The sequence below is a fragment of the Pomacea canaliculata genome, linkage group LG6, assembly GCF_003073045.1.
Source record: "Pomacea canaliculata isolate SZHN2017 linkage group LG6, ASM307304v1, whole genome shotgun sequence".
In the NCBI taxonomy this organism is placed as follows: domain Eukaryota; kingdom Metazoa; phylum Mollusca; class Gastropoda; order Architaenioglossa; family Ampullariidae; genus Pomacea; species Pomacea canaliculata.
The window spans coordinates 928909-954058 of NC_037595.1; the positions used below are offsets into that span (position 1 = coordinate 928909).

At 43.0% G+C, this 25150-nt stretch overlaps 2 protein-coding genes across 2 annotated transcripts; one reads left to right on the top strand and one right to left on the bottom strand.

Annotated features, from left to right (window-relative positions):
• Positions 1-172: 172 nt before the first annotated feature.
• Positions 173-5842, top strand: LOC112567229 (C-type lectin domain family 4 member M-like). Its single transcript, XM_025243842.1, has 5 exons — positions 173-325; positions 3059-3147; positions 4187-4277; positions 4670-4875; positions 5677-5842. Exons 1-5 carry the CDS (start codon positions 256-258, stop codon positions 5689-5691), a joined length of 471 nt encoding a protein of 156 aa, XP_025099627.1. The 5' UTR covers positions 173-255; the 3' UTR covers positions 5692-5842.
• A 13302-nt stretch (positions 5843-19144) lies between these two features.
• On the bottom strand, positions 19145-24625 carry LOC112567223 (C-type lectin domain family 7 member A-like). Its single transcript, XM_025243834.1, has 5 exons — positions 24547-24625; positions 24163-24248; positions 20877-20967; positions 20048-20221; positions 19145-19324 (listed from the first exon to the last, which is right to left on the bottom strand). The coding sequence occupies exons 1-5, from the start codon at positions 24593-24595 to the stop codon at positions 19314-19316; spliced, it is 411 nt and encodes a 136-aa protein (XP_025099619.1). The 5' UTR covers positions 24596-24625; the 3' UTR covers positions 19145-19313.
• Positions 24626-25150: the final 525 nt, after the last annotated feature.

The following is a 25150-nucleotide window of genomic DNA, read 5'->3' on the forward strand; positions in this document are numbered from 1 at the left end:
CAAAAATTTATTTTTGTTGTGGGAAGCGACATAGAGCATGGGTAAGGCGCTAAGTTGAGGAAAGATGTTTTCAAGACTTTCCTGGCTGTGACGTAACTGACTGTCAGCTAACGTACATCTGATGACGAGACGATTTGATGTCTTGTCAACGTCACACGCTTATCTACCCCAACGTCAACGATAATGTACAGATGGTATAGCATCAAAGCTCAACAGTCGCCACTTTGCTGTCGGTGCTGAAGAAGAAGATCGAGAATGAGGCTAGAGTTGAGGCTGAAGTCTGTAGTACCTGTCACCTGGATGTTGCTTGTCACGTGCACACCAGGTAAGACTACAACAACAACTAAATATTTTGTTTCCAGCTGTAAATAAAACACATGCTTGGTTTCTTACAGCCTTAACATGCTTTACTGTTTGGTTACATCAAATAAAAGATGTTTACTGAAGAAAATTTTCGATATTTAACTGTCAAAATGTAGTCTTTTCACGAAATAGAATATATAGTATTTGTAAAAATAAAGACTCCTTACTACTACCATTTATGACCTCTGACCTTTACCTGCCCAGCATCGCGTGCTATTGCCTGGTCCAGGGGATCGACAGTTGGTTTACTGAAGGCCGACTGAGGCTAAATTAGAGAAGCTGCAGGTGTTTGTTAATGGGATTCCAATGTCGTAAACTTGTGGCTTCAATGTTTATGAAGTATTGCAAGAACCCGGATGACATGAACCCTGTGGGCTTACCCCTACCCCTACCCCTACCCCTACGCCTACCCCATCTCTTGCAATGCTGCTTCTCCTGGCGATTTGATTTGCCTTGTACAGAGTGAGTTTGTTAGTGTATCAGAGGGTGTGTTCATGGTTCACATGTAACGAGTAATGTGGTGATGTATTACAGAGCCTGTAGGTATTTTGTGTTACAAGCTAGTAATGTACAACCTGATGTATTACTACACAGACGACATCTGGCAACAACATACACCACGTGGTATGGTGACCCCTGTAGTCTGTGTTTTGTGAAACTATTTGACCGTGGAGTGCATGTCTGTTTACAGTCTACAGTGATTGTCCTGACGGCTGGAGCAGCTTTGGGGACAAGTGCTACACCTTGACTAGTCTTTCTTATAACTGGTTTCAAGCTGTTGTAAGCTTATTGTTGACATGTTTGTAATAAATAACAATGATAAACAATATACTGTACTTCACATTCAATGACAAATTACCGTGTGACTCACACTGTGTTATTGTCCTCCACATCACATTTGATTGCTTGTTCTAAACTTGACATCTCTTGAGAACTGGAGGTCGCCCTGAGTGGGAGACGAGCAGCGGCTTCATCTTGTCATCTCCGCTTGTATTGGCGCAGAGCGAGAGAGCCGATCGTTGATTGGCTGTGGCCAGGCAAAGATGTCTGCTTTGCCGTTATTGTCACGTGGCCAACATTTTTCTGTGCCTGTGTTGCTCTCAGTGCTTAGGGAAGCCCGGTAATAGGAAGGTAGCTGACTGCAGACGACGGTGGACATCTTTTTCAGGCTATTTTTATCCCGTTGGCGGGGAAAGGTCTTCTGCTGACTGCAGCAGCGGCTGACGTCATTCACATGCTAGGTCACGTGACGTCGGCTTGAGAGCTGTTTATTCTTGGCGACCACTTGTTTCCATCTCCGTTGTTTCCAGGAAAGCACATCAGCGCCTGTTCGGTGTGAGGCTATTGCGGAATGTTGGTGTCAGTAGCCCTGTCCTGGAGCTAGTACATCGCAGCCTCATGGACAGCTTATGTTTCCTCTGTATTAGATACTCCATTGGTTTTTAATTGTGATTTAGAGTTATGTCTGCCGGGTAGCACTTTCAGCACGCCATTTTTTATGAGTTCAATTTTGAAAGGAGAATGGAGGGCTACAGTAGGTCATGGATAGAGAGGGGGAAGTTTTTTGTTTGATACTGAAGCCACCTAGTGACCGTTGTTCTTTTGTTTTCTCCACAGACTTTGTGTACGTGATTTTTGTACGCCTTTTGGCAGCTTAATCATCTTTGTCATCTTTTTCACCTTACATTCTTCACGTGATCTTGTCAACCTCGTCCTGGTTCTTGTCGTCACTGCGTTACTTCGATTTCGTCACCTCTTCTTCTTCACCTTTTCCGCCCTTGCGTGTGCGGAGTGGCAACCGTTCTACGTTTCGTCCTCCCTTTATTTCTTTGTTCCGTCTTCTTCGTCAGTTGGTCCTGCCTCCTGTAGTCAGCAAGGCAAGGCAACTCTGAACTGTGAACTGTGAACTGTGAACCAGCAAAGGGTCCCGGCACACATCGGACAGACAGTGTGGTTGTGGTTGTGGTCAACGCAAGAGTGTCGGGTAAGGCCACAGAACTGAAGGAGACAGTGTCAACAGAGTGCACAGTGTCTACATCTACGTCAAGTCTAAAGGACTCAGGGGCAGCTACTCTACAGTACTGTGCCGCAGTGTGTGCTGGTGTTTAACTGTTTTGTTTTTTGTTTTGTTTTTTTGTTTTTTTTTTGAAAAATTATTTTTCCTTTACTAACATCTGTACTAAACTTTAGTAAACAATCTTCTGTATTGTAAGAAATAACATAAGGCTTTCTTTATGTAACTTACCTGGTCTGTCTTTACATTACACCTGATAACACTGTAACTCTCCTGTCTACCAACTTTAGTTCCCTGTTACCTGCCTTGAATCTTCCTTTCATCTGACATGAGGTTGTACTTTTTCTGAAGGTCACAGTCATGAGCTTGTTATGCAATGTTACTAAAGTTGTAAGTTAATAGAACAAGAGAAAGAGAGTAGATACACGTATATCTACATGTGTGTACCTTATCATAGTTTGCATTAGGCTTAGACATTAATAATTTGCTCAGATCCTAGTTGACTGCTTGCTACTGCTATAAACTGTGTTGATATTTAGTATTATTTCATTACTTATCTGACAGACGTCATCTCAAATGTTTATTTGATGACAGTGCTACCATCCCTCGCTCTGTGATGTACTATGTACAAGTAAGTTAGCATTAGTTGCTTATGTTGGTTGTCATGATTATTTGCTGCAGTCCACAGTCACTGCCCAGACAAGTGGAGTGCCTTTGGTGGCAAGTGCTACATCTTAAGTCCATCCTTCCAAACTTGGTCTGAATCTTTTGTGAGTGGAATGTTGTCTGTCCACCCTGTCCTTACTGCTCACAATATTGTTTTATGGTAGATACTGCTACACTTGACAAGAATCTTGGGCATTTCACATGTTTCTTACAAGCATAATGTAAGACATTTCTTTGAAAGTAAAAGCTAGCCTGTTCATATTTAAGACGAGTGATCAAACAGGAAAGTAAGAATAATGCAGTAAATACTTGTTTGTCATGAAAATGCCATCAAAGCTAGCGTTTTTAGTCTCAATGTGTCCGTTTGTCATCTTTCAACTGCAGCCTTTAGTCTCTAACAACCACTTTCCTTTTCTATGAATTATGTTGTATCCGCAGCAAACTGTGACAATATCACATCTGAACTACTAGCTCACCACCCGAGTAGGTCACCAGGGTGGACTGATGCTGACCTCACCTCTCAGCCTCGCATCCCCCTAGAGACATTCCACAGAAGCTCTTTTAGCCTCAGCATTCTGCATTCACTCATCCTCCTCATTCACTCCGTGACTCACTCCTCTGCTTACTCACTCCTGCATTAGCTCCTTCTCTTCTCATCTTCCTCCCTGCACGTCATGACCGTTAATGATGAGGTCGTCCGTGAGCTAATGTTTGTGTTCATTGTTATCTAATGGACAGTCACTTAAGTGATGTTTGTTTTTATTTTTGTCTAGCAGAGTGTGAGCTAGCAAATACTTATTTTTATTGCTGTCAAATGGTCAGTTAGCTATAATGTTTGTATATTATTGTTTGGTAGACAGTTATTTGATGTTTCTGTTTATTGCTGTCTAGAAGATAGTTAATGGTAAGGGAATGTTTGCATTCACACAAGGAAATTTGCTTATGTTGTTGTTATTACTACTATTGTTATTAAATTTATTATTATTATTATTATTTATTAATTATTTGGTATAGTTTTACCGAAAGCTGTTTCTCGGATATACAAAAAAGACAAACATTTGACACCATTAGCAATCAGATAATATAGATATGTTCATTGGCATCAAGTTATTAGCAATAAAATCGCTTGTTTTCACGGTGCAGAAAGCATGCGGAAAGATTCGCGGCCATTTTATTAAGATAAATTCAGCCGCGGAGAATGATTTGGTGAGGCAACTCATCAGCCCTAACTATAGTGAGTATATTATTTTTGAAGACACAGGTCACCAATAGATCAACTTTGTTTTCAAGTGGAAGTGTTTTTAGAATTTTGTGTCAAGTTAGGAAGGCGTTTTGTTGTTTAGACATGATTAAAGGAATTCAAGAGCAGGTGATTTTGCAATCAATTTAAAACAGATAACTTTATATTTCTTCCTCTGTCTTAATTAAAAGACACGAACGTTTCAATGTGTGGAAGACAGTTCTCACCTGTGTATATAGGTATACAAAGCTAGCAGACTGGTAGGTGCACCGCCAAGAATGTTTCACTAAGATTACTTTTGATGGAATATGCTGTTGTGGTTTGTGGAATAATAATACATACAATTCGTTAACTAGTAACATAAAGTGATATGACTTTTGTAAAAGCTCACTGGGCGTGGCTACCGATACACGATTTGAATAAGGAGGGATTGTGGGAGCAAGCCAAGTCGAAGAAACCATTGGTGTACCATAACTGGGCCGTCGGAGAACCAAACCAAAACGGCGACGAGGACTGCGGGGCGATGGCTGCCGACGGGTTGTGGAATGACCTCTCGTGTGACCTCTTCCTTCCTGCTGTCTGTCAGCGAGGTGTAAGTAAACTCTCCTTTCTTCTGTCAGCCACTGACATACAGCACAAACAGAGGGTTGGTATCTTTATATGAGTATTACACAGCTCATTACAGTGTCAACACGTGTCTGCTGCCCGCGTGTGTTCAGTAACCTGTAATCAGTGTCATGTATGGTGATGTCGTCCTCTTGACAACCATGTGATGGAGGGAAGCAATAGCGAGTTACACACCCTCCGGACAAGCTCGCCGCTAGGAGAGCACATACGAGATGAACATCAGCGTGGGTAATAACGGATAGAGAAATTGCTGTTCTTCAAATACTAATGGATTCCATAGCAACCGACGGTAGCTGCTCGGTGGACGTGTTTCAGGACTACAGCAACAACAGCGGCGATGACCACACTCTGCAAGACTTGGGACAGCAGACATTTTGTATATTTTCCCCAGAAACATTGTTGACACCTAACCTTGTGAGAAATCTGTCTTTTGAAATGTCTGTGGCGTGCTACCCGGGTAGTGATTGCTGAGTGATAGATGGTTAGCACTGAGGAACAGAGACTGTGTGTGTGTGTGTGTGCACGTGTGTGTCTTTGTTTTTTCGTCTCTCTTTTAAATTCAGTTTTGATTAAGTGACAATTATATTTTGTATTCTCAACACGTATGTGCTCTTGTTCACTGAGTGTTGACTGGCCGTGTCGCTGGCTTTTGACGGTTGACTGGCGGTTGACTGGCGGTTGACTGGGTGTCCGTGAGACTGGTTGGACCTGAGAGCGGAGCACACGACACAACAAGGAATTGAGGAGGTTTGGTGTTTGTGGTTAGATTATCAAGATGTGATGGAAGGGAAACGAAGCACAACTCAACACTGAGGTCACGTGTGACAACAGCTATAGCGACATCTACATGACACCCAACGAAGGCTTCAAAGTCCATCTTTCCTCCTTTGTTCTCTTTAAATGTTGTTGTGTATTAAAATCTGTGATCATAATGTCTGGGTTGTGTGGTGTGTGCTGCTGGTGTGTGTTGTATGTGTCATGTGCTGCGTGAAGCGTGAAGTACATCACAAATGTCATTAATGTTTCCTTCAATAAGATACGGGTATTACTCTAGTACACCGAGGTGCATGCTACTACCACGTGTGCAGTCTGTGACCTGCTACACTGCTTTTGTGTCATATTTCTAAGTGGACAAATTTTACTGCTCATTCTTTTGTGAACATCGTAAGTGAAGAATCTGTCTATTCCTCTTCGTTCATCAGGTTGCACACAAGGCCTCAACCAGAGTCTGTCACCGATGTCGATCGGCTGAAACCAGCTCCAGGTGACCCCATGTCTCTAGGTGACCCCATGTCTCTAGGTGACCCCATGTCCAGCCCTTTCCCTTCATCTCCCTTTCCACTGTTCTTCTCCAAGTTTCCTGTGGGCGGCCTCGTTTTCCTCGGCCGTCTGGAGTCCATCGTAGGGCGACTGTGGAGAGGTCTGCTGTCTGCTGGCGGAGCACATGTCCAATCCATCGCCAACGCCTTCGTTGAACCTGCGTGGTGATGGACTCGGTTTCAGTTCTTCGGTGGAGTTCTTCGTTGGTGATGGTGTTTGGCCAAAAGATGTTAAGTATGCGCCTGAGGCATCTGTTTTGGAAGACGTCAAGCTTGTTACTGATGGTTTTGGTCATCTTCCATGATTCTGATCCGTAAAGGAGGGTGCTGATCACATTTGACTTGAAGATTCTCAGCTTGATCTTCTGACTGATGTTTGTTGCCTTCCATGTGCTCCTGAGTGAGGCGAAGGAGTGGCTGGCTTTCGCCAGTCGGGCTCGAATCTCCACCTCCGCATCCCCAGTGTTTGTCATTTTGGACCCAAGATAGGAGAAACTGTCAACTGCCTCAATCTCTTCTCCATTTAGTTTGATGTTGTCTTGGACTCTGGCGTTCACTCTAATATTTTCGTTTTCTTGTGTGTGTGTGTGTGTGTGTGATTTAGTGATCATTGCAGTATTTCCTTCAACAGGAAGATCTCACGTGACACTAATCAAACAGTACAAACACTTAAGTGTCACCTTAGTATCTACCCCGTAATGACTTGGGAATAGCCAACTGAAAGAACAGCTTTGTATCACCTGGGTACATCAGGTCAGTGCCCGTGTGGGGCAATGAACTCACACTGGAGGCCGGAAGTGCACTAGCGCTAGCTTGTCATCATCCTCGCAGTCATCGCTGTCATCACACCTCATACAAACAAACAGTTTTCATGCAGAGATAATTTATTGTGCCTAGTGACATCTGTGTCCCACACTCACACTGTTCACATCAGTTTCATCGGCTTTGTCGTCAGACTCACAGGCTCTGTTGCCACGAGACTGGCGGGTGTGGGACAGCCTGGCTTCCTCGGTGTCACAGGTTAGTCTCTCACTTTAAGTTGAACCTCAAAACAGAAAAGCAAAGACATGTACATAATATTGATGTCAAGTAACTGTATTGACTGATGTCTGCTCAACTCTAGTGAAATGTAGAGACAGCCAGGTCTTAGGACAGACAGTCGTGACAAAGATAGTCCTAACGGACATTTCTCTGTTTCCACTAAGAAAAGCACTGCAATTGTAAATGTGGATAAGCACTGTGAGTAAATACTGTAAGTAAACAATGCAGTAAGGTCTGTAGCTAAATATTGTAGCTAAGTAATGTAGAAAACAGAGAAGCATTTCTGTGAAGACCTAAAGTAGAGAAACTAAATCTTGAAACTTATTGTAGGTTTCTAAGGTTTCACAAATAGTAGATCATTATCAAACTGATATTAGAAATGGACAATAAACGTGATTGTTTATTTTTATTTGTTCAGACTTTCATCACAAAAAAGTCAGAAGTATTTAGCTTTTGTACATTCGTTAAATGAATGAAACAGTGATTCAAGATGTGGTGTACTTAACACAAGAAAGTTGGTTGTCAGTAATCTCTTGTTGTCAGACATGAGTACAGCTAGTAACACACTCTAACATTTGTCAGCATCGTTGTGAGTTCAACACAGTGCACTAGACAGCCTCAGTCAATGACAATAAACAGCATAAAGATGGATGCTGATGGAGACAAGGGATGTTTGATGAGGTGTATGTCCACACCTTGTAGACAACAAGACAGGTAGTGACAGGTAAGACTTACTTATCTCGCAGACTGACGACAACTTGGATGAAGGGGATACGGTATACCACAGACCACCGCTTCCGATGGCAGCAGCACTTTCGTTTCCATTCTGATTGTTTAGTTCTGCATGCGCCCAGCTAGAGAATGTCAGGGCTGCGCCAGACTTCCACACCCACTCCTGCTCGAGTCCAATCCACGCCTGAGGAACTTAAAGATTAAACAAACTTGTCAGTAGTCATGACAACGGGCTCAGTTGTGTAAACTCGCTTTTCTCAGCTCACCGAGCTCTTGAATACATCCAGCAAGTGAGAGGAGATCCATCTCCGTGAAAACAAACATTGCCCCTAGCAAAAATCTTTCTCTAATACTTGACTCTTTAATTATTAATAGGTTACGGGAACTCCTTGTCCTTGTTACCTCCCTTAGAACTTATTATTCCTTCTCTTTGATTGGTTCGTTACCCTTTGCTAATTAGTACTGTTTGACCGATAAAGTTATCACTCACTCACTCACTCACTCACTCACTCACTCACTTTTTTTGTCACTGTCAGATTTGAACACAGCACCTTTCAGTCTTCAGACCTCGTCTCTAACCACCAGGCTATACAGCCGTTAGCAACTAACGTGTCTAAAGTTCGTGAAGAAGTCAAGTTCGCCGTTTACAACAATGAACAAATTCGCTGAACCGAGACGCACACGCCCCAGAACCGGTGACGTCATCGACAACGAGGCTGCTGTTAATGAAGATGACTAATGCACGACGGACCACGAACACTCTGCTACTGTCCCCCTAGGTACCTCCATCTGCCAGGAACACACACGTCATACTCAATGGAGTGAACAAGATCGGAGTGACAGACGGCAACAACCTACCGATCCTCTCCCCTCCAGACATCATTGTACGCGTGGTCAGAGTTGCCTGCCCAGTCAATGGAGGACATCGAAAACGGACTACAGTACCTACAAAGAACAACAAGAAATAAGTGACAAGATGGCCGTCCTCCACAGTTCATGACAATTGCTATCCCATAATGTCGAGGACTTTGTGTGGACGGCAAGACACAGCAAGACAAGGAGAGAATAAGTTTCACTGACCCAGTGACTACGCGACACGAGGTGTCCGTGCTAACGTCACCAGGACACAGCACGGGACTCACCGTGAAAATATTTCACATCTTCAACTGCGACATCGACGGTTTGCTCGTGAAAACACACGATCCTGGCTTTGTACAAAGCATTAACGTGTTTGTTATTGTGTCTTACAGACATTGCTTGACGTCAGCAGTACACTGCAATGTTTCTCTGACTTCCAACGATACTTCAGTCCTGCTTCTACACTTACATCGCAAGGAAGAGCTGTCGGCCGATATCCTTGTTTTAGTAAAAAATGTATTTATAAGTTTTTGCATAGACTGCAGTGTACGGTTGACAATTTTGATTTTATTGCAATTTGACACCGAGTTTAACGAGACAAGCTCTGGACTTAAACCACAGGTGAAAACGCAGGGTTCGGAGACAGACCAGGAGGAGATCGATCCTCGGCCCAGAACCGGATCCGCTGGGATGGTATGGTTGCGGCACTAGGAGGACAAAGAAGACTAAAAAGATAAGTGGGTGTGTGTGTGTGTGCTGCTTCCACCATTTTGTAAGTCTATGATCATGTTGAAAGCACAGTTACATCTGGACTTACAGCCTACCACAGAGACGTTAATATTCCAATACCACTTCTACCTACCCGCAGCGTTCTCATGGCAACCTACTATTTCTACCTACGCATCTGGTTTTGTAACATCATTTCTCATCTCCATCTCTTCCCCAGAAGCACATTTTCCCGAGTTCCTCGACCATCTCACCGGAACATGGAGATGAAGCTGGAGTTTGTAAGGTGGCCAGTGACAAATCACTGTCATGTGACCCCCAGCTTTCATGCTCGTTGACCAACGGTGACCTCGCCACCAGTTCTGTCCATTTTTCACGGTTCCTCAAAGCCCCATGGGGAGTTAATCACACCAGCGCTGTCCACACTTTTCATGTATCCTCCTCCCTGTATCTTTCCTCTTCTTCGGTATTCTCTTCTCCACTTTCCTTATTGTTTGGGCATCGTGGTGTTGATTCCCTCTCCGATTTAAAACAAATGATATCACAGATGGTTGGCCTCTTCGAAAGTGAGACGTTTGCGATTTCTTTGTGGCTGTCGAACCTTTGCAGTCAGATGTTCTGAAATGTTTGTAAAGGAGACATATACCCACGGAGCTGGCGCAATCACAAAGACATTTCTCAGCGAGAAAATCGCTCTTGGTGGAGATCAGTGGCGGGCAAACAGTTGAAATGCGCTCTGGGAGAGACAGGTTGCATCAATTCGGCATTAATGTCCTCCGCCATCTTAACTACAAAGACAGGCTGGAAGATGTGTATGTGTGTGATGGAGGAAATGTGTATTTTTGATCACCTTTCACAGACCGCTGGACACAGGATCTGTTTTGTCATGTGAAGTATGCCTTTGCTGTGAATGTGATTTGTGAACGCTCAGGTTGTTACAGTTCTGGACGTGTGTCTCTGCATGCGTGCGTGTGTGGTGTGAGTGTGCTCTTCTTTCTCTTTTTCTTCTCTTGCTTCTGTCGTCAAGGAAGAGTTTTTGATAACTGTGGCGTTAGCTTAAAGAAGTGAGAGAGAAGGGTTGTCTGAGGAATGGTTGTATAAAGGAGGACATTGACTGTATGACGCATTGTGCTATCGCCAAAAACCAAACAAAAGCAGCAGCAGCAACAACAACAAATACATTTAGACATCATCCCCTCGTCCTCGCAAGTACAATTGAATTGCTGGACATATCATGAGAAAATTTCTGTTATTTCGAACGTTTTTAATTTAAAGGTATAAACACTTGAACTTTTCACCTTTTGTTTTACATGACTTTAAAGAAAGCAAATTAAATAAGGAAGAGTTTATTTTAAAGAAAACAATTTGATCTAAATCTGATGTTTTGTCCATGTCAGAAGGCTTCAGAAATTTCTGTTTGTGTCGTTGTCGCGTCGAGAAAGTCAATGAAAATAGAAAGATTCGTTTGTCAAGGTAGCACAGTTGGTAGACATCTTGCCTTCTGGTTACAATGGTGCCACAGCTTCAAGCATTCGTCTTCACTAGTTTTGAAACTTTATCCTCGGGCTTTTCAGCAGTCGGCTAAATTTGTTGTTAGTATATACATTCTGGGGCCGCCTCATTTCATTTCTTAAACAACATTCCGTGAAACACGTCTCTAACATAATTTCTTGCAGAAGTGAGCTGTATGCTCGCCAGCCCATGCTTTTGGCACAGATACCTGCGAAAAAAACAGTGCTAGCTGCCTGGCAAATGTCTTAGTGGCAAAAGTTTTCGTGAAAATGATGATTTTTCTTTAAAAAAAAAGTTTCCTGTAGAAGCTTCTACAACAGTTTTTTTCAGGGCTGTTCAAATGGTTTTTAAACTTGGGAATCCTCCAACCGTAGACAGGACCATCAAGTGTGTCTTTCGGAATCTGGTGAGATCCCCTCAAACTGTGTCTATCAACATGGGAATAGTTTGTGTGAGCTGCACACCTTGTCCCTCACCTGGTACAAGTGAGACACCCAGAGAATGACTGGCATCGTTGTCACAGTGCCTGGCGTCTACCATTACAAGAACAGTTGAAACTATTGGATTTTTTGTCCAACTTTTCTTTAACTTTTATATTTATTCTAGTAAAAAATTAAAACATTTTTCACTCTTGTATATCACGGTGTGTGCTAAGTTTTTTAATTGTTTTTTTTTGTATCTGTTCTTATTTTTTTGAAACATCAGTGTTGCTTTTACGGGAAGGTGATTGATACATGCTTTTGAAGTCTGGTTTTGTTTTCTCTCGTTTGCCCTAACCACCAACTTCACGTGCTAATGAACTGCTGAGGTCACATGACGGCGAGAAAGACATTTGAATTTGATTTGCCCAACTTTGATTGGATTCCAGTGTAACTACATTTTCTTTGAACTTAAATTGTCATGTATAAATGTGTGTACCTTGCGTGGTATAACTGGTATATAGAAGGTATGTTTCCCCATAGCACAAAGAGGGATGTTGGGCGAGATGTTTCTAATACCTGGGTAACGTTCAGTGTAAACTACTACTTTCACTCCTTCTGTTCTCAAGAAAAATTCCTACAAACATCTGTGACGTAGGCCTGAGACAGGAAGTGTCGGTCTGCGAGTATTTCAACACAATGAATGGTGTAGCAATGAATTAGATATCTGTGAATAAGATCAGCCATATCCATCAATGGGACAACTGGGTCATATGTGAATGAGGCTCTTCTGTGTACACATATGACGTCACGACCCAGATTATGGGAAATAGTACCCTGTACTGAGTCTTACCCAGGCATCAGGAAAAAATGTACACCCAACTAGACCTTTGAACTTAGTTTTGTTTGACTTTGGCTGGTCTTTAAGACTGAGAAGAGATAGAATCAGAGGCTTCCCAGTATGCTGCGCGTTTGCTTCCGTTGCACATTGCCCGGATGTAGGCTTCTTCATTTCATCTGCTTCTAGTATATCCAGACACGGGAGACTACGGGTTGGATGGGTCGACATACAATGGAAACGGAAACTGATGTTGGGTTCGAAACGGGAATGGTTGTAGCAAGGAAGCCAACGAGTAAACAAAAACAAAGGCGAAAAGGCAAAAGTGCAGGGTATACTGTACACGGGGTCGTGGAATGTGCACACTTCCGACGTCAGATGGGTCAAGGATGCCATTAGTCAATGTCAAGTTCATGTTTCTGGTTTGTAGGCGTCAGCACATGTTGCAAGGTTCAGTGCACAGAACCCTTGACACAGGTGTGTCTGCCAAAAGGTGTGAAAATTTACGCTGTCATCTACACTCGGAAGCAGCCTACCGCACCCCATCCACCCACTCTCTCGCTCCTTCTTTCTATTTTTCTGGATCGTCAATCTCTGTTTTTCTCTACCTGCTCATATTGAGGATAGGGATGGAAAGGGATGGACTGCGGGTCAGCATTCATATGAAGACTGTTTTTCTACTCTCACCATCATGACAAGTGATCACTTGTTAGGATTTTCGAAACAAGTGAGATCACATCAGAGTTTGAAAAATATCAGTCTCATCAAAATAACCGACCTGAGGTCACTTGTAGGCGGCCATCTGGATGCACATCAAACACATGAACAGATGACTGGCTTTATGCTTACAAACACTACCTGATGGAACATTACATGTGGAAACACAGTGGCTAGTCAAGCAGCTAGTCTATCATGCCTTTGGCTTGAGTTTGTACTGAGCAACGCAAGCACTCGTAACCAAGCTAGCTATGTGCTAGCATAATGCTAGGCATGGCCAGGATGAACAGACAAACAAACAAGCTAGTTATGTGCTAGCATAATGCTTGACATGGCCAGGATGAACAGACAAACAAACAAGCTAGTTATGTGCTAGCATAATGCTAGGCATGGCCAGGGTGAACAGATAAACATGAATAAATGAGCGAAGTAGTTTACTGGCATGGACTCCTGTAGCCTACTGGCCGAAGTGGCTCATCATGTCTAGAGTACGTCCCGTGGAAAGCGGAATCAAAGCTTTCCCGCCACATTTATATCTGTAAGCTTTAAATAGCTCCTTATAAATCAGGTAGCCACTTTTATTTTTACTGAAAAGAATGAGCAGGATGGAGAGTGGGGGTGGGGTGGGGAAGCAGAATCCTATCCACAGGCCACAAACCAGTGACCATATGCAGTAACTTCCAGAACACGAAGTCTACCCTTATTCTAAGGGGTGACTAATACATTTACTTTTGCATTATCCTAACATAAAAAATTCCATTTAAAATGACAGAAAAACTGGATAAAAAATAAAAATACGTTAAATGAACAATGTCAGTGACACTAACTCAGATGAAGTGATGATCCAGACATTTTAGAGTTGGCTAATATCGATGCAGTCTTGGCTTGCATCACATTAGAAAGCTAAATTTTGATTGCCCGAGGGTAGTCACGTGACCGTGGTGACGGCCTGGCGACCTACCCGGTCGTAAAATATGCGGCGTTCAATCGGAGCGCCAGTTGAGAAGGTGAAGAAATGGGTGATTTACCAGTCGACACACCACGTGACCTATTAGACGCGCGCGCAGCAATCAGCGGAAGGGGGTAGGGGTTCGGTTACCAATTAGGTCGGGGAGTGCCGGCGATTAGCTGCCGAGCCTTGCACCTTGGCCCAGTGGGCCGCGGGCGGACCGCAAGTCAAACAAGTGTGCCGCGCGAGGACCGCGCCAGTGCACGTGCGACGCGTGGCGACAAGGTGCGCCTAATGAGGCGGTCAGCCTCGTGCCGCGAGGGGGCGCCCGTGCACCAGACCTGACGTCGGGCTGTTGTGCGGCGTCAAAAGTTGCAGCAGCTCGTCGAACGCCGCCGACCTCGGTCCGAGTCCCCCGATGTACCACTCCCGTGCACCCACCCAGCCTCAAACATCCTCAATAGCCTCCCTGGCAAAAGAGAAGTGGTGCGCGGGAAAATGACACGCCGGAAGTGGCATGAAAGTGATGGCGCCTTCACACATCAGTTGGCAATCATTGACTAGGTTACCGCAGCTTATTCGTCCATTGTCGGAGGAAACCAGCGAGCAGTTTGCCCTCGCCCCCCGCTTCTGTCAGACTGTAGAGCGGGACCCACATCTGTGTGCGCGCGTGCGAGAGAGAAAGAGAAAAAGAGAAAAGGATAATCTTTAAGGAGTGAATAAAACTTACAATTGAGAAACACCTCCAAGAAAAGACAAACGTATAGTTCAGAATAAACGCAAAAATAAAAACGGTATCTTGAGAGAATGTCGATGCCAGATATCAGATATCAGATATAAATTATAGCAAATTGTATTGAAACAGATTTTTCAATGGTGTGAAGAGACACGCTGGGTCATTAGTGTCAAAGTGTCAACTGATACAGTAAATTATTTAACACCTACATACAGCAAGGTACACGACAGTAAACCCAGACATTATTGTGACTGTCTGTGGTAAAGTTTGTTTTAAATATACATTATTTTTTCATAAAATAAGTAAACTATAAGCTAAACTACATCGTCCTCGTCATGTTGTCATTTTAAAATTTGGACTGACATGTAGATGTTAAATTGTTACATATTTTTAAAAAGTTGATTTTGTCAGAGCTTTCTAGCATCAATGCTGTTAAATTACAATAGATAAGTTGATGTGTTTGGCAAAAATATGTCGGACTTCTCTATTATATTTTATGTGAGATATGTTTGCCACATTCCACAGCTGGTCCATGCACCAAAAACCAAATCCCAAATTTCCGAACCCACAGTCCGAACACTTCCACTGTCACAACACATCTTATGTTCCTTCCGACCATTCAATTCCCCCTCCCCCCTAAAAAAAAATCTCCAGTTGAAAATGACACCAAGTCTCCACTTGAATATAACACAAAGTTTCCACTTCTAGGTAACACAAATATGTCCACTTGAATATAACACAAAGTTTCCACTTCTAGGTAACACAAATATGTCCACTTGAAAGTAACACAAAGTTTCCACTGACACCGATGCTCTTCCTGAAGTTATTTCTAATTCAGCTCTGATTGGTGAGCCCGAGGCGGATACGATGAATAAGCGAAGATCAAACAACAAAAGAGAGAAAAAATCCCCCACAAAAACCTGGAGAAAAAAAGTCTTTAGCTAAATGACAAGTTCAAAACTTAACTAACATTCTTCAAACATTTAACACACGCTCACCGAACAATCAACAAAGATACACACTCACCTCCAAGATACAAATCTGGTCAGGATGTGCCCAGTCCAGTCAAGGCTAACTTCCAATTCTGTTCAGGACTTGTTAAATAACACAAATCTGGTCAGGACTTGTTAAATAACACAAATCTGGTCAGGATGTGCACAGTCCAGTCAGGACTACAACACCAAGTCGGTTCAAGACTTGTTGCAAACAAAACGTCCGGACACACTGATGACACCGAGGAGACTGTTACTTCTCCCCGCCCCCGTCAAGGAAAAACTCACACAACAACATCCCAAACACTCAAACACTCTTTCCTTTGTTCTTCGAACAAAACAACCTATCAACACCAGTTGATTAAAAAAAAAAAACAAAAAAACAAAGCCCGGCCGGCCATCCCTGTGTGGCGCGCACTCAGACAGTAATTGCTGTCTTTCAACCTCCCCCTTCCAGTTACTTTTTCCCTGTCTCCTTCCTAGCTCAAAAAAAAAAAACATTAAAAAATATAGCGCAGCAGGTTTGTGACATACCTCAATCTCATTTATTATTACATTCTTTGTTTAACCGTCTGGTCAAACAGATTTCTCAAATCATGAAGTGGAGTCATATCTGGCGTCCTGTCGGTAGAGGTTGTTGCTACTAATCCACTGAAAGACTTTGCAACTTACATATCTTGTATTATTTTAATTTTAACATAATGATTAGTTCCCTGGGGGGATACCTGTAGTGTCCTCCACTAGAGACTTTAGAGTGAAGACAGCAGAAGACAGGGAAGTCTACCGGGTGTCCCTTCACTCAGTCTCATTGTCCCATCACCAGCAGTCACACTAACAGGTGCACACACTGTCAGGAGCATACCCTCCTCAGACGGACTTCCACTGGGTGAACTAACAGAACAGTCTGCAAGGCTGCACTGAGTTTGTACGTTTGGATCATACTTACACCTTCCCAAACTGCTGCTGACAGTGGACAGTCCAACAGTCGCCACATTGCTGTCGGTGCTGAAGAAGATGGAGAATGAGGCTGGAGCTAGCAGCCTGACCTGTCTGCGCTGTCAGTAGACGCACGCGACATAAACGTCACTACAAATGTCGGCCTTCAAACCCACCTTGATTGATTCTCCGCTACGATTGGTATCTGCGATCAGCGAGCACTGATAACAGGGTGCTACGTCACGTTGTCTGCATACGATGTCACGTCAACAGTGTATGATGTCACGTTAAGTGTACTACGTCATGCTGTGTTATACGTCACGCTGACAGCATACTACGTCACACCGACAGCGCACTACGTCACGCTGACAGGGCACTACGTCACGCCAGTGCACCGTTCACAACACAGCCTGCAGCCAATCAGAGACCACGAGCCACACTTCCGGTTATTCAGACGCTGACAGTCGGCATTACTGGAGGTTGTGACCAACTGTGACTGTAGCACGACTACAGACGTTACACTCAGTAACCCGACCTGCCACTCATTGTCTCTGTCTCTCTCTGTCTTTGGTGTTGACCCCGGAGTTACATATAATACAGAAGAGTCCGCGGTGTAACTAAGAGTTGTGGAAGGACTCAAATGGGAAGGGAAGGGAGGAATGAAAACGAGCTTTTTGTTTTGCCTTGTTTTATTCCTGCGCTGGTGCCTTCCTTGACTGGGTGGAGGGCCGTGATAGTCTCCTGGCTGTGAGTTCCTCACCTCCCTTTCTTTGTGTCAAGTCCTCACCAGTCTGTAGACGAAAATTTGTCAAATTAATGGTGGAGTTTTCTTTTTTTTTTTTTGAGAAAGGGATTTCTAGCTTTATTCTGTCTGAGGTAAATAGTTAAAGGTAGGTTTAAAGGTCGCGGGAATGCTTTTGTATATCTCGTATTTTAATGTTCTGCTAAAGTTTTATTTTATTTTTATTTCTTCTCCAGCTTTGTGTTGGTTGCCTGTCGGTGGTTGGATGGCACCGAGCAAGGCAATGGCAGCGGCTGAGTGGAGGCTGTTTATGTGTTGTTTTGAAGTGAACACTTTGTAGGGCACTGGGTGGTCACAGGTGAATGGTCATTGTGAATTTCCAGTGCAGAGGAAACTGTAGGAAAGTTTGAGTTTTGTGTTAAGGAGTTTCATTGCTTGTGATTGAAAGCTTTTTTAAAAATTATATTTATCTTTAAAGGACCTCGTCTACAAGTGTCTGTAGAGTGAAGGTGACAGCGGTTGACTGTTAAAATCTGTGGAATGACTGTGTGTTGTGTGACATGTTGTTTGTTGTTATGTATGCCGTATGTTGTGTGATATTCTCCTTGTGTATCTTGTATGTTGCATGAAGCAGCAAGACTCATCGTGGTCCATGATTTACCGAGTTGAGGTCAATGAATGTTCCTGCATTTGCCGTACAACGGGGAACATTGTCTGTGAGGAGCTGTGCACGTGAGTACAACAATACACCTTTCTTAGTGCACTCGGCAACTTCATGGAGTACACGGTGCCGGCCAGTGGAGATCATCAAGTGAATGGCACGCGGGATGAATGAGTTGCGGTGACGATTGGTTGCTCATACAGGCATCATGTACTACAGGCAGACCACAAGAGTGAGAACACACAGACCAACACATGATGACAAATAGAGGATGCGGGATGTATTCTCAAGGGTAGGTGTCAGTTTGAGGTAAACACGACCATTCTTATTATTCCTATTCGGCCCCAGTGGAGCATAGGGCCGCAACCACACCCCGCCATCGTACCCGGTTCTGGATGTCCCTTGTCCATTTACGTCCTACTGAAGGGGTATGTCACGTGCAATGTGAGAGGGCGCCCGATTGTGCAAGGGGATACAACTTTTGTAAGCATCCTGAACACACCAGGTTCTGATCTCGTCTCGGGACACTGTGAAACTAGGATTTGTTTGCAGGACTTGCCCTCGGCGAGTGGGGGTGGGGATGTTGCTGGATGTTTTTCGGGGATTGGGATTCCTCACTTCAAGACAAAATAAACCGTAGTGGCCTGTTTGATTAGAAGCCCTGACCTGGTCATTTTGTGAAGGTCCTTCTCTCTATCCTTCAAGAGATCGCTGAGTGTCATCTGCCGCGTGTGTCACAGTGATTACCCAGCTACTAGTGAAGCAAGTCACTAGCGCCGTAGAACGAATGACAACGCCGCATGTTGATGTGTGTCGACGAAAGAAAACCAGTTTAGACAGCAAGTCTAGTAAAGAGTAGACAGAGTTCAACCAGTCTCAAGACCAATAATAACCCTCAATAATATTTCTAAAGCTTAGTGTCAGATCCTAGGAGTAAAGGAGCTGATAACTAACTTCACAAGTCGAACTGACATTAGTTGCTTCAATGTAGAGACAGACATGCAAACACATAGTGTCTATGACACGTAGACATGATTAGTCACCACACGGAGACAGTTTTCATGCAGAGATAATTTATTGTGCCTAGTGACATCTGTGTCCCACACTCAGACCGTTCACATCAGTTTCATCGGCTTTGTCGTCAGACTCACAGGCTCTGTTGCCACGAGACTGGCGGGTGTGGGACAGCCTGGCTTCCTCGTGGTCACAGGTTTAGTCTCTCACTTTAAGTTGAACCTCAAAACAGAAAAGGAAAGACATGTACATAATATTGATGTCAAGTAACTGTATTGACTGATGTCTGCTCAACTCTAGTGAAATGTAGAGACAGCCAGGTCTTAGGACAGACAGTCGTGACAAAGATAGTCCTAACGGACATTTCTCTGTTTCCACTAGAAAAGCACTGCAATTGTAAATGTGGATAAGCACTGTGAGTAAATACTGTAGGTAAACAATGCAGGTAAGGTCTGTAGCTAAATATTGTAGCTAAGTAATGTAGAAAACAGAGAAGCATTTCTGTGAAGACCTAAAGTAGAGAAACTAAATCTTGAAACTTATTGTAGGTTTCTAAGGTTTCACAAATAGTAGATCATTATCAAACTGATATTAGAAATGGACAATAAACGTGGTTGTTTATTTTTATTTGTTCAGGCTTTCATCACAAAAAAGTCAGAAGTATTTAGCTTTTGTACATTCGTTAAATGAATGAAACAGTGATTCAAGATGTGGTGTACTTAACACAAGAAAGTTGGTTGTCAGTAATCTCTTGTTGTCAGACATGAGTGTTGTCAGACATTGTTGTCTAACATTTGTCAACATCGTTGTGAGTTCCACACAGTGCACTAGACAGCCTCAGTCAATGACAATAAACTCAGCATAAAGATGGATGGTCATGAAGACAAGGGATGTTTGATGAGGTGTATGTAGACAAGAAGACAGGTAGCGACAGGTAAGACTTACTTTTCTCGCAGACTGACGGCAACTCGAGTGAACTGATCCCGATGGCAACACCACCTTCGTTTCCATTCTGATTGTTTGATACTGCAAACGCCCAGCAACTCCCTGCGTCAGTGGACTTCAACAACCACTGGTCCTGCTGCTGGTTGTACTTCAGTCCAATCCACGCCTGAAGCACTTAAAGATTAAACAAACTTGTCAGTTGTCATGACAACGGGCTCAGTTTTGTAAACCTGCTTTTGTCAGTATTTGTTTGTATACAAGCGCAGTCTTCATGTGTGCAAGCGGGTAACCTAGAGACTATCACAGGCTACAGGTAGCAACACTTGTCTCCTTCAGCTCACCGAGCTCTTGAGTACATCCAGCAAGTGAGAGGACAACATTGCTCCTAGAAAAACTCTTTCTCTAACCCTCATTCTTTAATTATTAATAGGTTACGGGATCTCTTTGTCCTTGTTACCTCCCTTAGAACCGATTATTCTCTCTCTTCGATTGGTTCGTTTCCCTTTGCCAATTAGTACAGTTTGACCGATAAAGTTAACAAAGAAAAGATCAATGTACTAAACCTTGGACTAACTGTGTGAGAGGAGGACATCTTAAGGCGACAGAAGTTTGCCAAACACAGTCCACAACAGATGTACCCGTTACAAACTGGGTGTGTGGTGTGGAATAGTAGAAATATCACATGACCACACACACTCACACATGTACGCTGACACGTGCCAATGTACGGACACACAGATACAAACACACACAAACTTCGTCATTGGAAAGTAAAATAAGCAAAACTACTAAAGGGGAGGACAGAGAAATGCATCATAAAAATTCTTACCGTTGAGGCTGGTGAGTGTAGTCCGCACATAGATCTCCTCAATGAGGTTATTTATTTCGACAAGATTGCCACCAAGTTGCACACAATGAGACTGCACAAATAAGACAAGCATATAGATAGATGTACATAGTAAAAGATGACAAAAGCCTTCCAGCCCTCCCACACACCAAAACAAAAATGTCAGGAAGAAAAAAATAACAAAGAAGATAGAAAAATAGAAATTAACAAAGATAAAGAGGAACTAAAAATGATGGAAAATTAGGTTCAAATAAATGAACACATATTTAAGGTATTTTCCTTGTTTTTATCGACAATTTAGTAAGAAAGAACAATGTTTATGAGAATAAAATCATTCACAATCCGTGAGGAGCACCACTCTAGTCAGTAGCAAAAGAAACATGTATTAGCTTATTAATCACATCTGACAGTTGCGCTTGAAGACCACATGCCTTCTACAAACTACAGTCAAAGTATTCACAAGTAGAAATGATTACACCAACAGCCAGGTAAATAAAATGCATATACCAACACAGAAATTGTAAGTGCAAGTTGCCTCCACTCACACCTGTACCACACATTGACAACACAACTTGTATTGCGACTGACTGCTTTTACATCAACAGCAAAATAGAAGAACGCAAAATTCACACAGTAGATTAAACATTTACATTATTTTTTCTAGTAAAAAGCATTGTTAAGTAAATATTTAACAAGTGCATTTTTCTGCGCTAATGTCAGGACTGAGTGTGTCTAGTGTATTGACTATGGAAGGTGTAAACAAACAATCTCCTCCACTAGTGTTGACTTTTGCTGGTAGATGAGGTACCATGATGGTAGTCTGGAAAATACTAACCGACAAGACACTTTCAAGGAGCCTGATTAACTTGACAGTTATGAAGTTGTGATTAACTTGATACGTGAAAGATCAGACAACATGCTGATTACACAGTGTACACAGTCGTTAATCATGTTTACAAAACAATGGCATTGATTTTCATAATGAAAACGCACAAACTGTGCAAAATGCAATACTTACTTTGTTAAAACACCCTATATTCTGCTATTATCTCAAAAGTCAAGATTATTCAGACTAAAATAAATGTGGTTACTGCCGAGCACATAAGTCACATCCAAACTTTGTGTGAACTCCACGTGCAAACCTCCCGTAGCAACTGAAAGTCTCTAACTCTCGTCGTTCCATCTCGGGCATACAGTCAACACTGTCACCTTGTTGGCAATGGAGTTGAATTCCGTGAGGCTGTTGAAGGCTGGGAAGGTGATGGAATTGGTGTATTGTTTGACCTATTCTCCCCAAAGTATTCTTCTTCCATAGTTTTTCCAGAGAAGTCCAACACGTTCATCGCCCACTTTAATCAGGAACATTCGCCATGTGTATTTGTTGCCGCGATGCCACTTGTCAGGATGTAGTCACTGCAGGCGCTGATGTCCACCCTGTTGTGGAAGATTACTACAGGCCATCTTCTTGTCTGTGGTTTGGTGTTGTAGCAGGGAACCAGATGGTCCATTGTGTCGACACCATCGTGTGTCTTGTTGTAGTCCAACATCAACTGAGGCTTTTCCTCTAGCGTGGTGTTGGCAACATCCGGTTGATCATGGAAAGTGCCAACAGTAACCACTACCTCACCTTTGTTTGGGCAATAACAAGCCAGCACCCAGTGATCATTACAAGCAAAGAGTGCTAGTATGTGTTTGCCTCCCTTTTGTTTGTGTAAGAGCTCTGTTGTTAAGGATCTGTTGTCTGGTTTTACGAATGTTCCCCAGCAAGGTGAGCTGCTTAGCAAGAAGTTTGTCTCCCAGCCCTAAGACAGTGAAGAAGGTGTCACATGGTATGTCCCTTTCACTATTTTACAACCCAGGGATCATGTCCCACACAACAATTTCGCCCTGGTTCTCTTCTTTTGGTTGGTCAGGTCTTCTTCCCGTGTAAACTTGGCAATTCACAACAGACATCGTGCTGGCACAGCAGACACGGGGTAGTACACCATGTTTCCCTGGCTCGCTGGGATATATTAATTGACAGGACACGTTCCCCTAAAGACGACTCATTGTTATCAACACTCACATTTACTCGAGGTTTGTAACATTCTTTCGAGTTGTCTCCCCAAACAACGAATATTTCCGAGACTGATGACAGATTTTCATCGGGTCACCTTTAAGGTCGTTCAGCATCGTCAACTCGAAGCACTCTCCTCAAGTGTACGAGTCTGGCTGTGAATATCGCTTTCTCCATTACAATTCACAATTCACAAGTCACAATTCACAAGTCACAACACACGCACAATGCAAACAGTGTAGAACAACTCCTGCTAGCAATGTGATTCCATGGTGTCTCACAATGGTGACACTGGGCTTGGTGAAAACTAGTGCCTATAGAAATGTACAGTGAGATAAACATGGCGATTAAAAAGATATCTTGGGGAAAAGATGCTGGCGAACAAATGCTCGGGGGAAAAAAAGGAAAAAACTCAGTTTTAAAAAATGTTATCCTCTCTTTCGTCAATCTGTGGCGTAAACATCCGTTAAACGGAGGAAAAGATGAATGTATAATATTTCCTGCAATCGGTTCATTATCGTCTTTGTTATATCATCTGAAGGAAGAAAGTATTCGTCTTCTTTCTCACTTCATTCACAGTGACAAGATCACTACTGTAATGTACGGACCACCACTACTCGAGGAGTTGCTCGACTGAAGGAGGAGGGTTAAAGGTCACACAGTAGGTTCTAAAGGTTGCAGTGAGTCATTCGACACAGAGGTCAGAAGTACTGGTAGTCAGACACACACAGGGAAGGTGAGGGGAAACATGAGGATGAGGCATTGTTTATTTCTTGGAATTCATCTGTAAGCTCACGAAATTATACCCGGTGGTTAACGGTAGAAATTTGATTTGCGCCACAATTATTGCAGATATTTGAAAGTTCATTTCGTTAACGATGAGTCCATCACTACAGTGTCAAAGTGAAGATATTTCAAAATGTTTAAATAAATAGATTTTATAAACAGAGGGTCGGTATGGATTCTATCATAACAATAATTTACTAATTAAAAGAATGACAACGACCCTTGAGAGCAGATGAACCTGGAGCACCGACAAAAGACACTGAACACCTGATGAAGCAGACAACCTTAATGGCCACTAATTGCATCTAAAGATACTGCGGACATTTGTAGTCTGTTTGAGTTTCACACTATCAACAATACGTTACGTGTTGTGGAGTGTGTATCCCATAATGACAACAGACTATACATGAAGGCCTACACACTTACTGCAGCTTCGATACACGTGAGCAGCTGTGAAGTGAAGTAATAGCAAGACGAGCCATATGAAGTCCACGAGTCTGGACACGAACAGTCTGAAGAGAAGAAATAGATGAAGGGCGATAAAATATTCTCTTCTTATTGTCTTATCAGGCTTTGATCATTGTCGTCAACATGAATGATATTCGCTGTACAGAGAACTCTCACTGTACTCTCATATATATTTACATTGTGTTTTAATTAAATATACTACAAAAGCTACAAAAGCCTTTTCTAACATACCGACATAAATGTGTAAGAAATAAAATACTACAAATGATAAACACAAGGCAGCTACAACTGTGAGGATAATGAAGTTAATTTGTACTCAGTCTGTCAGGTACCAATACTCACAGCACGTGCCACACAGCAACAACAAGAGGAGGAGCGGTGTCGGAGACATTTCCGTTGATGCCTCAGTCAGCAGGCGTCTGACTATTTATAGTCTCCACCACGAGCATCCCCGGTGTTGACACACGTGTCAACAGGTCTCGTGTTGTTGTTTAGAGATTAAAGATTTTTATTATCACATTGTTCACATCTGTTAATGGCCTAGGTAATGGTTTTAATAACAAAACCTTAACTGTCAGATCGGTGTGTCAGCATGGCTCCATCCGACGACACCAAGATTTCATCGACGACCATCATGACGACTGCCACCGCCACCACCACCACCACGGCCACCATTACAAGACTAATACTGAGAGACTATAGTGCTATCATCATGAAGGTCTCACTTGACTGAACTACACTCTGCTGTCAGCTGACATCACGTAACACTGGGCTGCACTCAGTCTCACTGTAGTGTGGTGTACGTCACTCCACGTCACAGTACAACACAAGGCTGTCACTTACCTCACAGTGTATGTCACGTCACTTCCGCTAGGTATACTGATTATATATATATACTGATATAAAATATTCATAATGCGTTTTAAAACTAAAGACAGTTGTGTGT

Bases quoted from the DNA above. Each gene is read 5' to 3' on its own strand.
- LOC112567223 (XM_025243834.1), bottom strand. From the start codon at position 24,595: ATGTCTCCGACACCGCTCCTCCTCTTGTTGTTGCTGTGTGGCACGTGC. The intron at 24,249-24,546 runs GTGAGTATTGGT...TCTTCTCTTCAG, and splicing joins GTTGCTGTGTGGCACGTGCT to ACTGTTCGTGTCCAGACTCG. The intron at 20,222-20,876 runs GTAAGAATTTTT...TTAATCTTTAAG, and splicing joins TACACTCACCAGCCTCAACG to TGCTTCAGGCGTGGATTGGA.
- LOC112567229 (XM_025243842.1), top strand. From the start codon at position 256: ATGAGGCTAGAGTTGAGGCTGAAGTCTGTAGTACCTGTCACCTGGATG. The intron at 326-3,058 runs GTAAGACTACAA...TATTTGCTGCAG, and splicing joins GCTTGTCACGTGCACACCAG to TCCACAGTCACTGCCCAGAC. The intron at 4,278-4,669 runs GTGAGTATATTA...CTTTTGTAAAAG, and splicing joins ACTCATCAGCCCTAACTATA to CTCACTGGGCGTGGCTACCG.